The sequence below is a fragment of the Corythoichthys intestinalis genome, chromosome 5 (genome assembly GCF_030265065.1).
Source record: "Corythoichthys intestinalis isolate RoL2023-P3 chromosome 5, ASM3026506v1, whole genome shotgun sequence".
NCBI lineage: Eukaryota > Metazoa > Chordata > Actinopteri > Syngnathiformes > Syngnathidae > Corythoichthys > Corythoichthys intestinalis.
Window position 1 is genome coordinate 60,167,900 of NC_080399.1, and position 17,584 is coordinate 60,185,483.

Below are 17,584 nucleotides of genomic sequence, written 5' to 3' on the forward strand. Positions count from 1 at the left end.
TTGTTTGTTATAACAATAAATCCACAAGATGGCATTAACATTATTAACATTCTTTCTGTGAAAGGGATCCACGGATAGAAAGACTTGTAATTCTTAAAGGAAAAATGTGCATTTGTATATTGTGACTAAATATTGCCATCTAGTGTATTTGTTGAGCTTTCAGTAAATGATACTGTAGCGACTTAACTGTTCTGCCCAAATGCATCATGGGAAGTGGTGCAACCATGGCTGTGTGTGGTGGCTGCAAATGCTATATCTTCTCTGCGTTGGGTACAATACAGGGTGTTAAGAAAAACTCCTGTCATTGTTCCCCACATCGCCTCCCACAATTTTTATAGTTGTTGTGGGAGAGATGTTAAAGCTTTTGCCAGTTAAAAGCATGGTTCCAATGAATGCTTGTATCTACTCCACTCCCTTGATGCTGCCTCTTAGCTCTGTATATAAGTAAAACGGCGCCATTGTAGGCTGTTTGCAGCAATACGTGAGTGGGTCGTGCCGCTCATGCGTTAATTGCGTTAACTATTTTGACGTGATTAATTTTAAAAATTAATTATCGCCCGTTAACGCAATAAATTTGACAGCCCTAGTTACAATAAAAGATAACAGGAATAGGCGGTAAAATGACAGACGATCAGAAAGTAACTAAATAATAATTGTTTTTGTTAGTACCTGGTGTAGTAGGTTGGGGTAGAGATTGGTAAACACTGCTGTTAAAACTGCTGCTAATGGGAACATGGTTGGAGGAGTTGGACACCTGACGGCGTTGATTTCTCAACTTTTCTTCTCTTCTCCACTTTGCTCTTCTGTTGGAAAACCAAACCTATAAATTTCATAAAATAGAAAACCTTGCTTATTCCAATGCTTGGATAACAATTATTTCATTGTTTGTTTGATAAACCCACAGTGGTGACAAGAAAGTACACTGTTGGTACTTCAAAACATATTTGGACATGTGAGTTTATTTTGTCAAATCATGTATATAAACCCGTAAACTGTCAAATGACATCATGTAGTAGACAATGATCAGCGAAATAAATTACTTTTTGTTTTTTTCATTGCGGAAACAATTGCGCTCCAGTACTGCGCGGCAAAACTGATACGACTGCTGTGCAAGCACACCTCACCAAATGTGCACCAGAATTTAAAAGCAATGTGGATCGCGGTCCATCTTCGGATGGAGACAAAGGCTGCAATGCCTAGCATTAACTAAAAAAATACCTAAAAAACATGTGAAGTGACCAAATACTGCACATATATAAAAAAAAAAAAAAAAAAAAAGAAAGCCTTTGTTGCACCCAAATATGACAATTATGCCAACAAGTGACGTAGTTTTGGGGTCTTCGAAGCCTTTTCTGCTGGCTAGAACACTATCAGAAGCACTGTGGGTGTTTTACAATTTGGATGAAATTGTATTGATTTGTACCCAACAGTCTATTACCTTGCTTTCGTAGCGTGACTCTGTCTTGACTGCCCAGGTTCTACTCAATGCTTTTATCCTACAGTGCTGGCCAAAAGCATTGGCAGCCCTGCAATTCTGTCAGATAATACGCAATTTATCCCAATAAAATGATTGCAATTACAAATGCTTTTGTAATAATATCTTCATTTATTTTGCTTGCAATGAAAAAACACAAAAGAGAATGGGGAAAAAAAATTAAATCATTATCATTTTATACAAAAAAGTCCAAAAATGGGCTGGACAAAAGTGTTGGCACCCTTTGAAAAATAATGTGATGCTTCTCTAATTTGTGTAATTTAAAGCATCTGATTCTTACCTAATTTGTGTAATTAACAGTTCCTGTTACTTACCTGTGGCACATAACAAGTGGTGGCAATAACTAAACCAAACTTACAGCCAGTTAAAATGGATTAAAGTTGACTCAACCTCTGTCCTGTGTCCTTGTGTGTACCACATTGAGCATGGAGAAAAGAAAGCAGACCAAAGAACAGTCTGAGGACTTAAGAAGCAAAATTGTGAGGAAGCATGGGCAATCTCAAGGCCATCTCCAAAGACCTGAATGTTCCTGTGTCTACCGTGCGCAGTGTCATCAATAAGTGTAAAGTCCATGGCACTGTGGCTAACCTCCCTAGATGTGGACGGAAAAGAAAAATTGTTGAGAGCTTTCAATGAAAGATTGTGTGAATGGTAGATAAAGAACATTGACTAACATCCAAAAAAGTTCAAGCTGTCTAGCAGTCCGAGGGTACAACAGTGTCAACCCGTACTATCCGTCGGCGTCTGAATGAAAAAGGCCTCTATGGTAGGATACCCAGGAAGACCCCACTTCTGACCCAGAGGCATAAAAAAGCCAGGATGGAGTTTGCCAAAACTTACCTGAGAAAGCCAAAAATCTTCCCAAAAAATCCGGGAAAAGGCAACAAGATAGAGTTTACAGGGAAAAAACGAGGCCCTTAAAGAAAAGAACACGGTCCCCACAGTCAAACATGGCGGAGGTTCCCTGATGTTTTGGGGTTGCTTTGGTGCCTCTGGCACTGGACTGCTTGACCGTGTGCATGGCATCATGAAGTCTGAAGACTACCAACAAATTTTGCAGCATAATGTAGGGCCCAGTGTGAGAAACCTGGGTCTCCCTCACAGGTCATGGGTCTTCCAGCAGGACAATGACCCAAAACACACTTCAAAAAGCACTAGAAAATGGTTTGAGAGAAAGCACTGGAGACTTCTAAAGTGGCCAGCAATGAGAATGAGTCCAGACCTGAATCCCATTGAACACCTTTGGAGTAATGTGAAAATGGCATCCTTCAAATCTCAGAGACCTGAAGCAGTTGGCCAAAGAGTAATTATAATATATACACACACACACATATATATATAGTATATATATATATATATATATAGTAGCCATCAGAACCTGGGTACATTGTGGTCATAAAGGGATGGACATGGTCAGCAACAATACTTAGGTAGGCTGTGGCGTTCCAACGATGTTCAATTGGTACCAAGGGGCCCAAAGAGTGCCAAGAAAATATTCCCCACACCATTACACCACCACCACCAGCCTGAACCGTTGATACAAGGCAGGATGGATCCATGGTTTCATGTTGTTGACGCCAAATTCTGACCCTACCATCCGAATGTCGCAGCAGAAATCGAGACTCATCAGACCAGGCAAAGTTTTTCCAATCTTCTATTGTCCAATTTCGATGAGCTTGTGCAAATTGTAACCTCAGTTTCCTGTTCTCAGCTGAATGGAGTGGCACCCGGCGTGGTCTTCTGCTGCTGTAGCCCATCTCAAAATTCGACGTACTGTGCATTCAGAGATGCTCTTCTGCCTACCTTGGTTGTAACGGGTGTTTATTTGAGTCACTGTTACCTTTCTATCAGCTCGAACCAGTCTGTCCATTCTCCTCTGACCTCTGGCATCAACAAGGCATTTCCCCCCACAGAACTGCCGCTCACTGGATATTTTTTCTTTTCGGACCATTCTCTGTAAACCCTAGAGATGGTTGTGCGTGAAAATCCCAGTAGACCAGCACTTTCTGAAATACTCAGACCAGCCCTTCTGGCACCAACAACCGTGCCACGTTCAAAGTCACTCAAATCAACTTTCTTACCCATTCTGATGCTCCGTTTTAACTGCAGGAGATTGTATTAAACCATGTTTACATGCCTAAACGCACTGAGGTGCCGCCATGTGATTGGCTGATTAGAAATTAATTGTTAACGAGCAGTTGGACAGGTGTACCTAATTAAGTGGCCAGTCAGTATATATATATATATATATATATATATATATATATATATATATATATATATATACATACATACTGTATATATATACACACACACATATATATATATAATATATAATAAATATATATAATATATATTATTTTTATTTTTATTTTGTTTTTCATTCTCTTTTGTGTTTTTTCATTGCAAGCAAAATAAATGAAGATATTACTACCAATCATTTTCCTGAGAGAAATTGAGCATTATCCAACAGAATTGCCAATACTTTTGGCCAGCAGTGCATCAGATTTCAGTTTTTGTGTGTTTATAATTCCATTGTTCGGTAATCTGGTCAGAGTATTCTGAATCCTGACTGTTGCTCTTGCTACATAGACACAGTAATAATAGGGATTTCTTTCTAAATCAATCAAATTTTACATCTGTCATTGCAAAAGACAAATGTTCCATACAGGTGTTTTTGAGCATTCATATTTCTCATATTGGATATACGGATTCGGAAAAAGGCTTTTTTTTTTTAAATCATAGAATTTGAAAATTAGAGTCTGTTCTATTGGCTAAATCTAAAAAGCAGATTTTATTAAAGTGCAAAATAAATAAAAGAATAAAACTTAAGAATTTTATTTTTGCGCATTATTAAAGAATGTTAGAACAATAAAAACAGAAAATACATCCTTTTTTGTAGCGATCGACTGAGGTAACAGTTAAAGTCAGGTAGTACTCGGCAGCTGCCAACCTTGGTACCATTTTTTTTTATAAAAATAAATTATAATTTTGTAAAAATACTACCATTTTTAATGTTGGCTTACACACAGTTAATTGCACTTACACTTGAAGTGTACTGTATTTTCTGCACCATAATGTGCACCTTAAATGAATGGCCTATTTTAAAACGTTTTTCACATATACCTGTAGGGTCCACCGCATTATAAGGCATAGTAGTAGTAGTAGTAATGGGGGTTGGGGTTGCGTTATGCATATCACTAGATTGAGCTGCGCTAAAGGAAATTTCATGCGATGATGAACCAATATTGATCCATATATAAAGCGCATTGGATTATAAGGCGCACTGAAGGCGTTTGAGAAAATTGAAGGCTTTTTGGTGCGCCTTTAGAGTGAGGAAAATATGGTGCTTTTATACTGACTAAAATCAAATAAAAAAGGCAAATCTTTCCGTAACTGAAAAAGTATCTCTTGAAATAGTGCAAAAATTAACACTCACTCAGTGTTTCAATTAACTACCAATCTCGGTCAGAAGAAAAAAAACATTTGCCAATTTGAAAACATAAAATAAATACATTTCAAAAAGTGTTAGTAATACTAGGTTTGATGGTTCCTACTTTGTATATTCACCATAACTTTCCAAGAAGGGATTAATGAAAACTTTTTCATCTGTTTTGGTTTGTCTTCTTTATCCCGTGAAGTCAGTAGCATGTTTAGGCTTACTTCCTCTACTGCCCCCTGGATTGCAGGAGGACTAACTTTGAAATGGATTTTAAAAAATTTTTACTCAAACGTATTTGCCGTCTGACCACGTGCACCAAACCGTGATGCCCATGATGGTATGGGACAAATACAAACACCATTACATTCTTACCAATTAGCTAGCATTATTCTATTTCCTTTAACACCAGTTTGTTTCCTGGTGCAGTTTGTCCTCCACCTGACAGTGGGAGAAACTGAGATCATAGACTTCAGAATGATTGACGGGTCAGATTCCACCTTCACTGCGCAACGCCTTTAAGTAGGGGGCCGCCCTACAGTCCGCTTCAGTTATTCGCAATCAGTTGCAGAGTCAACACGTGCAGTGATCCAACGCCTGATTTAGGATTGAAAAAGTTCAAAAGCTGTACCGCATACAAACAGGACGAATTGTCTCAGGAGTGGTTTGTTCGAGGATTTAAGGTAATTATTATATTTTTTGTACCATGCATGCATTTCGAAACGTTATGAAAAAAATTAATGGGAGAAATTAACCGCTACGGACTAGCATCATTCTTCGACATATTTACGTAAAGTAAATGCAAACTGCCCGTTTTTTTTTTTGTTTTTTTTTTGGCTTTTAAACCAAGAATCGAGACTGTTTTACGTCCATATCTATAAAGAATTTAGGGATCTAAGCATTTATTCACTAGAATTTTCAACATAAAAAGCTCTTTGTTTACATATGGCGGCTGCTAATTTCCTTACAGACTAGCCTCATAGTTCGCAATATTTACGTAAAATAAATGCTACCTGCATGCTTTTTTTTGTACTTTTAACAAAGAATCAAGACTGTTTTACGTCCATATCTACAGTATAAAGAATTCAGGGATTTAAGCATTTATTCACAAGAATTTTCAACGGAAAAGCTCTGTTTATATATAACGGCCACCTCATTGAGTAACAGACTAGCATTGTACTTTGAAATATTTATGTAAAATAAATGTTAATTGCATTGTGTTTGTTTGTTTTTTTTTTGTTTTTTTTGCTTTTAACCAAGAATCAAGACTGTTGTACGTCCATATTTATAAAGAATTTGGGGATTTAAGCATTTATTCACAATAATTTTCACCGGAATAGCTATGTTTCCATAAGGCGGCCGCTAGCTACATTTACTAACAGACTAGCATTGTACTTCGACATATTTACTTAAAATAAAATTTAGTGTAAGTTGTTTTTTTTTTTCTTTTAACCAAGAATCGAGGCTGTTTTACATCCATATCTATAAAGAATTCAGGGATTTAAGCATTTATTCACAAGAATTTTCACCGGAAAAAGCTCTTTGTCTGGGATTCCACTCGATCAGCTTTGACGGCCTCACCAACAATGCAGTCCCCCCATTTAATGGCCCCGTGTCCTATCAATACATTATGAAGTCTATGCTGACATGTTTGCTCAGTGGAAGGTTGGTATGATGAAGTATAGCAGATCTACCAGCTAGATCACATGAATCTGGGCAATGAAATCTGCTTAATCTAAATCCATTCTTTGAGGTTGCACCGACTACTAATCGAATAGATAACTAAACACCCATCATACTGTATATTTATTTGCATCAGCACCAATTTCATGAGGTCTTCCACGGGCAATCCATGGCATGTCCACAGGCAATGGGCAAACACACATGACTGTCTTTACCAAATTCCTGCCTCACGCTTCAAAGGAAACAAATGTGTATATATCACGCTGCGTTCAAACTGGCCGCGCTTTTTTCTCATCACGCGGTTTTTCACAAAGTAAGTGAAGTCGCGAGGGGAAGGGCGACAGGCAACCACGCGATGAGCGACATACATCTGGTGTGACGCAATGTCACCAGTTTGACCGGATCGCCACGCGATGAATTTTCATGTCGCAGACAACATTCAGTCAACAAAAGTCCAAACAAAACAACATAAAAATAAGACTACGAAAATAATCAAAAATATTAAGAGATTAAAGTCACAATATTATAACGACGAACTCTAGTGAAAAGTCGTAATATTACAAGAATTATGTCATACATTGTAATATTACAAGATTAAAATCATATGATTACAAGAGGAAAAATCGTAATTTTGCTAGAGTAAAGTCATTTTGGTGCTTATTTTTACGTTAAGTGAATCGGAATTTGTTTGGTTTGTCTGGCTTTACCTATTGGGCAACGTAAGGTCTTTGTGAACACAAAAGTGCTTTTAGCATAATAATAAGATAAAAAGTCGTAAATTTACCAGCATGAAGGTGTTACAGTGGTACCTCTATTTATGAAATTAATTGATTCTGGAAGTAGCTTCTTAACTTGAAAATTCAGTAAGTAGAGATGTGTGTTTCATGTAAATGCGCTAATCCGTTCCAAGCCCCCCAAAATTCAGACATTAATCTTTTATAATGCATAAAAATGCATCAAAACATGTAACAAATACATGTTACAATTAGAATATTGCACAATAAGCATAAAAACATTTGTGCACAATGTAAAGAATAAAAGTTACACTCATGAGGTAAAGCTGTCGGAACACGAGGGACGAATGAAGAGTATGCTGGGATACTCACATACGAGGGCTGTCAAACGATTAACATTTTTAATCGAGTTAATTACAGCTTAAAAATTAATTAATCGTAATTAATCATAATAATCGCAATCTAAACCATCTATAAAATATGCCATATTTTTTAATTATTGTTGGAATGGAAAGATAAGACACAAGATGGATATATACATTCAACATACGGTACATAAGTACTGTATTTGTTTGTCACAACAATAAATCAACAAGATGGCATTAACATTATTAACATTCTGTTAAAGCAATCCATGGATAGAAAGACTTGTAGTTCTTAAAAGATAAATGTTAGTACAAGTTATAGAAATTCTATCTTAAAACCCCTCTTAATGTTTTCGTTTTAATAAAATTCGTAAAATTTTCAATAAAAAAATAAACTAGTAGCCCGCCATTGTTGATGTCAATAATTACACAATGCTCATGGGTGCTTAAGCCCATAAAAGCAGTCGCACCCAAGCGCCAGCAAAGGGCGACAAAACTCCAAAAACATTTCACATGGACACTTGGACATTGCACTGTGCTGTCAATTTAATGTGTTTGAGCGGGGCATGTGCGTTAATTGAGTATTTAAACGTGATTAATTAACAAAATTATTTACCACCCGTTAACACAATAATTTTGACAGCCCTATCACATACACATTCAGTAGAGGTCCTTCTTAGCCAATTGGATGCCAGGAATTCTAGGCAATAGCCAATGGCAGAGCAGATACTGTATAAGTATGTTACGTTCAGTAAACCCTAGAAATCCAAAAACTTTTTAAAAAAACCCTTAAGAAATAAAACCCGGCTTCATTAATCTGGGGGAAAGGCGAGTCTAAAAAGGTGTGTCTTTAACCCTTTAACACCTAAGCCTATTTTGGCCGAGTTTGCATGCATTTGATGTTGCCTTTATATTTCAAAGAAAAAATTGTTTACAATGGCCAAGTTGGGTCCCTTTTTTCAGGACACCTTGAACTTCATGTCTAAACTGTTGTTTTCTCCACTGACCAATTATAATCCACATTTTGGACCCAAAAAGACAAAAAAAAAATCCCGAAATCTTTTTTCAAAATTTGTAATGTTGATGTGCCATTGACAACTAAACATGCTCGACCAACGGTTTTGAAGCTTGATAATATTTATTCAACTTGTTACGATAAACATTCAATAGAAAAAAATAAGATTGAATAGTTTTATGTTTGACAGTTCAACACAAACAGCAGGTATGGTCATAGGCGTTTTTGGCCTTTACACATACTATGGTCAAAACAGGTTATATACTGTGCAAAAATAGTGAGAGAAAAAAATATATATATATCATCTAACACAAAAAGGGTTTGGAGGAGATCTCTTTGTGAAGTTTGGTGTTGTACACATCACCTTATCAAAAGGATATACGTACATGCAATCAAGCTTCTCAAACACACATCTACATAAAAATTGAAAAGATTGGAGTGCAGAAAAAATATATATAACTTTGGAAAAAAGTATTTTAAGAAATATTGACAAGTAGTTCAGTTCAATTCAAAATTTTCAGGCATGCGACACAATAATTTTTTTTTTTTTTTAATGTTTTCGCACTCAATAAAGCTTCTTCTTGAACAGGTCACGAAGCTGCGTCACACACAGCGGCACACAGCCTACTCTCGCCGTTTGCGGCTTTGCGCGCTGCTGTCACTTCTACTCGCCGAGATGCCGACTCACCCCAAGAAAACAACAACAAATACGGCTCATCTTCCTTGAGTTAATGAAATAATGCATTAGCTTGCGCTAAATGTAGTTTTAGATTCATTCTGCACGTCTCAAAGTCGCTCGCTCAAACCAACCGGCCGGCCGTTGCTTGCTTCGCATGCCTCCCTTTCAATAGTAGGCGCCTCGCTCGGAAATTTATTAAAAATGATCACATTCGGTTCGTCCTTCTTGACATCACAACTGCTCTTGGGATATGTAGTATTTTGTGCTGCTTTCGGTTTTGAAAAAGGACAAGAAATGATGGAAATATGGAGATGGATACATGGTCCACGCAGCGTTCTAATGCATATTTATGAGTGCAATAAAACTATAAAACTCAAATGACATTATCTCCTGTTTTTCTTGGCTGATGGACTTAAAATAAAAACTGGTGTGGACATCAACTTCCGCACTTTCAAACGAGACCAACCAGCGGCATGCGGGTGACGTAATTACAGCGTGACGAAGCTTCAAAGACGATATGCGTAAACGGGTCGCTGCCGAGACGTTCGATGTGAAAGGGTTAATAGAGATTTAAAAAGGCCTAAATTCGTAGTGGTGCGGATTTCAGGGGGAAGACTATTCCACAACCTGGGGGCAGCAACCGCAAAAGATCGGTCTCCCTACTGTTTAAGTTTGGACCTCGGAACTTGTATAAGAAGTTGGCCGGTACAACGAAGAGTCCTGCCAGAGTTACGGAGGGTTAAATTTTCCGATAAGTAAGAAGGAGCCTTGCCATTAATAGAATTAAACAGCACAGGCTTATACTGTAAAGTTACACTGATATTTACAAAATGAGCACCAACTAGGAATCAAAAGGCATACCTGTATCCGTGCTTCAGGTAGGTCTATTTTGTTGGCAAGACGTTCTCGGGCAAACACATCTGGATAGTGAGTTCTTTCAAATTCTGCAGTATTTAAAAATACAACATCAGTTTATTGCCACACCTTCCCCTAATTAACAGGACTGATAATTCCCAAAATCCTTCTTGGTGTTTCTGTATTAATGATTATATCAGTTTATGAAACCTAATCAACCAAATTGGTATTGTTGTTTATGCTAAAACAGAATGGCTTTGTTTCCATGGACAAAATATCTGATCAGAGTTAAAATTATGATTGGATGCACTGTTTTCATGGACACTAAGAATATTGATTTGATTAGGACTTGAAATTATTTTGACATGCGCAAATTGGCTAAGTATACCGGAAATATAAAAAGAAGCCGTAGAGACTTCCGTGTCAACAAAACATCGCTTTGTCCATATTTATTATAAACATTAGCATTATTTCACCTTAACACTTTCTAATGGAGCTGAAATGTATTCTCCAGAACGCACTTTTATAATTGCCTGTGTTGAGTTTAAAGACACAAGGCCCCCTGTATGTTCTAGGCCTAAACATAGCCGTGATTGGTCAAAAAATGCTTCATGTACACAACCCATTCGGAATATTCTAACCCAAATCAGCCCGTTCTGATATAGGAGACGTGATTAGGCGAGGTGGAGCATACACAATTCACCAATGTGAGGTGGGAAACCCAGTATTAGGTAAATAACCTGGCAGTGTGGATATGTTGACATCCTATTCTATGCTACCTGATCATCAAACCGACAACCGACCTTTTTTTTTTCCATAAGGATGATTGGATGGCTTTTATAGGCTTTCAAAGTCTGGTGGGTGTAAGTACTCCTAGTGTTTATTTGGCCATAGACTTTATAATTGTATTGACGGGTTACATCCGACAGTCACTGCGCAACACCTTCGAGTAGGGGGCTGTCCTACAGTCCGCTTCAGTTATTCGCAGTCAGTTGCAGTTACTTAACACATGCAGGGATCCAACGCCGGATTTAGGTTGAAAAAGTACGAAAGTTGTACCGCATGCAAACAGGAAGGATTGTCTCAGAGGTGATTTGTTCGAGGATTTAAGGTAATCATTATATTTTTCGTATGCAATATTTTTTGATTCGCGATCAATGGGAGAAATTAGCCGCTCAGCATTGGCATTATACTTCGCAATATTTACGTAAAATAACTACTCACAGCACGTTTTTTTTTTACTTTTAACCAAGAATCAAGACTGTTTCACGTCCATATCTATAAAGAACTCAGGGATTTAAACATTTATTCACAAGAATTTTCAACGGAGAAAGCTCTTTGTTTACATATGGGGGCCGCTAATTTCCTCACTGACTAATCTTATAGTTCACAATAGTTACGTATAATAAATGCAACCTGCATGTTGGTTTTTTTTTTTTGCTTTTAACCAAGAATCGAGACCGTTTTATGTCCATATCTGTAAAGAATTCAGGGATTTAAGCATTATTCACAAGAACTTTCAATGGAAAAAGCTCTTTGTTGACATACGGTGGCCGCTAATTTCCTTACTGACTAGCCTCATAGTTCGCAATATTTACGTAAAATAAATGCTACCTGCGCGTTTTTATGCTTTTAGCCAAGACTCGAGACTGTTTTACGTCCATATCTATAAAGAATTCAGGGATTTAAGCATTATTCACAAGAATTTTCAACGGAAAAAGCTCTTTTTTTAAATATGGGGGCCGCTAATTTCCTTACTGACGAGCCTCATAGTTCGCAATATTTACATAAAATAAATGCTACCGGCACATTTATTTTTTTTGCTTTAAACTAAGGTTAAAGACTGTTTTAACTCCATATCTATAAAGAATTCAGGGGTTTAAGCATTTATTCACAAGAATTTTCAACGGAAAAAGCTCTTTGTTTACATATGGCGGCCGCTAATTTCCTTACTGACTAATCTACTAGTTCGCAATATTCACGTAAAATAAATGCTAGTGGTACGTTTTTTTTTTTTTTTTTTTGCTTTTAACCAAGAATCGAGACCGTTTTACATTCATAACTATAAAGAATTCAGGGATTTAAGCATTTATTCACAATAATTTTCAATGGAAAAAGCTTTTTGTCTTTGTTTCCCCTCGGTCAGCTCTGACGGAGATAGGTCCCCTATGACTCAGCACTGCGTCCCGTGTTCCGTCAATACATTATGAAGTCTATGATCAGGCTAGATCCGGGTAATCTAAATGTGGCAGCTCAAAAGCTGACATAACGTCCTTAATTGATGATTTTTGGCAACAAATATGGATCCTTTTGCCCAATCTGTGTAATCTTGTTAATTAATATACCTCTCACGATTTATGCCTGGTAATCGTTGTATTTTATCTGAAATGTCACCAATTTTCATTTTTTCTGTGACATATAATTATGGGGAAAAAACGCCGTGTGCATTCCAAAATGGCCGACAGTTGTCATCTGAGCGGAAATATGCCATCACTCACGTGACGGTGAAAAACCTCTATTGAGCTCTGACAATTCTGGAATCACGAGTACATGATCACACACGTTCTTTGTGTTATAGTACAGTAACAATAGAGTAAAAAAAAATGCAATGTATCAACGTTTAATACAGAGCATTACTCGATAAATGCATTAAAAGAAGTAGAGTCAGAATTACAGCATAATGGATGCCCACCTTTTTCAAGCGCTTCTATTTGGTCTTGTGTGAATGATGTTCTGTTTCTCTGCAGTTTCCTCTTCAGCTGAAGCCTCATTTGAGTCTCCTCCGAATCTTCATTGTTTGAACTAGCTGATACGTTTTTTTCCGCTCCTTCTGCTTGCAAACACATATTTTCTGAAAGCAAGAATATCAGTTGTTTTAAACTTCCTTCAAGCATCGCTCCGCCTACTATGAAAAATATAGATACGTCTTTGCCGGTAATTATTTGAATTTCCACCTCTTTGATTTGTACCCATATTCTCACGCTTTCGTATCTTTTCCACAATTGAATCATTAGTTCTATTCCAATTCTTTCTAGTGGTCTTAGGTTCGATAGGGAAACATTTCTGAGTTTCTGGAGAAATTGCAATGGTAGCTTTGCCTTGGGAGGAAAACTCCCAAGTCACTTGCTTGTTTCGGGGTCACTTCCTGTTTATATCAGGTCACGTCCTGTCGGAGGTGGGTAGTAATGCGTTACATTTACTCCGTTACAGATACTTGAGTCCCTTTTTGAGAAAAATGTACTTCTAAGAGTAGTTTTACAAAGCCATTTTTTTTACTTTTACTTGATTAGATTTGTAAATCCGCTACTTTGGGCTACACTAGTCAGAACATTTTTCCTCTTTATTCTATATATTAGATTTTTTTTTGCCAGATACACCAACAGTGGCGCTACCAGTTTCACCAATGAGTCGTCACAACAATAATCACATGATTCTATTCTACCAATCAGAATCAAGCTTGCCGTTCTATGGCCACGCCGGCCCGTTCAATCACGTGGCATCTTTGAAGCAAAAGCAAAAAATTAAGTATTTGACATAGAGTGCTGCAGTCAACATGAAGTGCGGATTTTACCCTCTCTCCCAGTTTTTTTTGGCACCGATTGACCATGAAAACCGGAGATATAATCCTTTTAGTTTAATGAGAGGGAAGATGTTCTCTCCACAAGAGGGCACTCATGCTCTTTGGACGAAAGGTGCTTCAATTCTGTATTTTTTTTCTCTCGCCGGAATTCAAAGATTTTTTTGTATTTCTTTGGCTTAATCTGGTTATGTGGCAGGTTATAGTCTTTTTCTGCTTCAAAGTATAATAAGAACAGTTCATATAAGTAACTTTGTGCTGAGAAAGAAAAATACCATTTTTGAAAAAAAAAAAAAATCAAACATCGTAAGCAGTTACTCAGAATGCTACTCTTTACTTGAGTCTTTTTTTCACCAAATACTTTTTTGCTTGTACATGAATACATTTTTTGGATGACTACTTTTACTTGAGTATTATTGTTTTGAAGTAACGCTACGCTTAGTTGAGTAAAATTTTTGGCTACTCTACCCACCTTTGCTCGCTGTTGATATCAGGTCACTTGGGTTGGATATCAATAGGAGTCAAAGGAAGTTTTTGTGCTATTGAAATGAATGGCGAATTGGGCCATTGGAAATGAATAGGAATTTGCCCACTATAAACGAATTGGTATATTGTTTGGCAAAGTTTGGCCAGACTGTACCGTACCGTTTTAGCGAAAACTGAATAGAACTTTTGTGCCCCTTAGCGTCTAGAACTTTTTGATGTATAAATGATGTGATTAGGACAAAAAAAAAATTGAAGGACAAGTAATGTTTTGCATCCATGCAAAGCCACCATCAATTAAGTCAGCTATTATGGTATGGTATACAGGAAGTGTTTTTTTTTTTTTAGCTATGCATGTATTTTTAATTAATATTTTATGCAGGAAAGTGAAAAATAAAGAGCAGTTCACTTGATCGCCAACATGCAATTTCTAAAAAAAATTTGAGCTTGACTCTAGCTCCCTGTGGAGCCCATGTCATTGGTGGTTTGAGGCTAATTATTCATTATTCCCAGCAGACAGAGAATGCAGAAGAGAATAAAGCCATTGCTCAGTGTCACAGTCAGTCAGGCAGAAAGAGACACAAATGGCACCAGACGCCACGTATTTTCTCCCTGACACACAGCGGCACAAACATACTATAGACTGATGACTTTATCCCACTCTTGTAATCCCAAAGTGCTGCTGGATGGAGGAGGAGCGGCAAGTTACGAGCCTGCTCCCACGGCAATTTGGCCTGTTGGCAAAGGAGCCCCTACAAGCTCCAACATGTCTGTTTCATACAGTTAGTAAAAATGTTTATGTGTAACTTATTAAATCACATTAACACAAGTTGTACATTTCTGATATTTTTTCATGTTTTAACCAAAGACAATTTTATTGTCATCATCATCTGTATCATTGACAGTTACAAGATGTGATATGATTAACCTGAAGAAAGAAAGAACTGACAACGACGGCTGACGGGAGAAGCATATGCTTATCAAGTCCCGTCCCCTGCAGCCAAGGACGCACAATCAAAACATGGTAGAGTAAGCACTGCACATTGCATAACATGAGCTTGCATTGAATGACCGTTTCATTACTAATAAACACTAATACCTCTCAGGATGTTAATAAGAACTTAGCATTACCATATTTTTTGGACTATAAGTCGCACCAGAGTATAAGTCGCACCAGAAAAGCTTTTTTTACATCAGGCGGCTGCTAGCGACATTCATTAACAGACTAGTATTGTACTTAGACATATTTCCGTAAAATAAATGCTAACTGCATGTTTTTTGCGAGCCTACTCTATTGGCTAGTCTGAGTAGAGATATGTGGACGTCTCCCTCTAGTGGTGGCCGCAATTACTGGGGTGTTTACACACCTCAGTAGCAGCCCAGCGTCAGTCAATGTAAACAACAGTATTGTTAATCTTATTTTTAAAAAGTAATTAGTTACAGTTACTAATTACTTCTCCCAAAAAGTAATTGACATTAGTAACTGTTACCCCATTGAAAGAGTAATTAGTTACACAGCAAAGTAACTGACATTACATTTCATGTTCTAAACGTTATTACATTATACATTCTATTATATCTTTCTCATCAAGATTCTATAACATGTTTCACATCAAATATGTTTATATTACCTAATTTATTTTTATTTTTTGCCCCCCCCCCCCCAGCCCCCATAACATAGGCGATATTTTTTAAATTGTTTTTAATTTCACCTATGTAAGAATGTAATGGTATACAAACTTTCAATTGCTGTGAGAAAAAAGCCTTTTTGTTTTTCCTGTTGTACTGAACCGTGACTTGTGTGCATCGTCACACCCCTAATATATATAGATATATTTTTCAATATGCAGGTGAGGCTCTTGAATCTCCTGTATCTCCTGTCCTTGCTCTAGTTTTTTTATTTTAAAAAAAAACATCACACAAGGTTCATGAATACGTCTTTCAAGAAAAGTTTAGGGCAAGTGACAATTTTTGGTAACAAAAAAATATATATAATTATCATATTGTAGCTTCTATAAGAACAATGCCATCTTGGTGATGATGCATGCTCAACAGGAAAACTACATTATTATCAATTAGCAACCTACTATAGCATTTGCAATGGTGTCACCACCCCTATCCCTCCTCCTATCTCCCAGGCAGCTTTGACAAAATCAGACAACGTGCGGTTCATTCAACCAAATAGTAACGCCGCTAACGCCACCCTTCACATCCTCAGTAACGGTAACAGCGTTGCAAGGATGAGGAAAGTAATTTGTTAGAATTAATCACTACTGAAATGAATAACGCTGTTAGTAATGCCATTATTAACAACAGTGGTAAACAGAAATGTTAGCTGCCTGCTGCTAGCTGTGAGCTGCAGGCACACACCTCAGCAATGGCAGACAGGGTACTTCCGATTGTTTTTTTTTTTTTTTTATTGGATGTCATTATAGAAGTCAGTTCAGGCTCTTGAATCTCCTGTATCTCCTGTCCTTGCTCTAGTTTTTTTATTTAAAAAAAAAAACATCACACAAGGTTCATGAATACGTCTTTCAAGAAAAGTTTAGGGCAAGTGACAATTTTTGGTAACAAAAAAAAAAATATAATTATCATATTGTAGCTTCTATAAGGACAATGCCATCTTGGTGATGATGCATGCTCAACAGGAAAACTACATTATTATCAATTAGCAACCTACTATAGCATTTGCAATGGTGTCACCACCCCTATCCCTCCTCCTATCTCCCAGGCAGCTTTGACAAAATCAGACAACGTGCGGTTCATTCAACCAAATAGTAACGCCGCTAACGCCACCCTTCACATCCTCAGTAACGGTAACAGCGTTGCAAGGATGAGGAAAGTAATTTGTTAGAATTAATCACTACTGAAATGAATAACGCTGTTAGTAATGCCATTATTAACAACAGTGGTAAACAGAAATGTTAGCTGCCTGCTGCTAGCTGTGAGCTGCAGGCACACACCTCAGCAATGGCAGACAGGGTACTTCCGATTGTTTTTTTTTTTTTTTTATTGGATGTCATTATAGAAGTCAGTTGGAGCCAGTGCTCCTTCTAAGCTGCGCGCGTGCACAATTGCCCACTGTTTGCTCATCCTCAGCGCACAAGAAAATGTATGCAACGCACAAACTAAAATTCAACAGAAATGTATTGCAGAGTCACTACGACTACTGTCGGCGCCACAGTACTGTGTCAGCGCAACACTACTATTTGTGCATCGATACAGCAACGCAACGCTCCCATGTGTGGGTTAAAGCACC

At 37.4% G+C, this 17,584-nt stretch overlaps 1 protein-coding gene across 1 annotated transcript in view; it reads right to left on the reverse strand.

Moving 5' to 3' along the window:
- LOC130916148 (paired box protein Pax-6-like) overlaps positions 1–17,584 on the reverse strand; it is a 60,701-nt gene that overhangs the window by 16,587 nt on the left and 26,530 nt on the right. The window contains exons 6-8 of the mRNA XM_057836637.1: positions 12,958–13,116; positions 10,272–10,354; positions 670–820 (exon numbers count right to left, since the gene is read on the reverse strand). Coding sequence (XP_057692620.1) covers positions 670–820; positions 10,272–10,354; positions 12,958–13,116 — 393 coding nt within the window. The remainder of the gene's footprint in view (positions 1–669; positions 821–10,271; positions 10,355–12,957; positions 13,117–17,584) is intronic.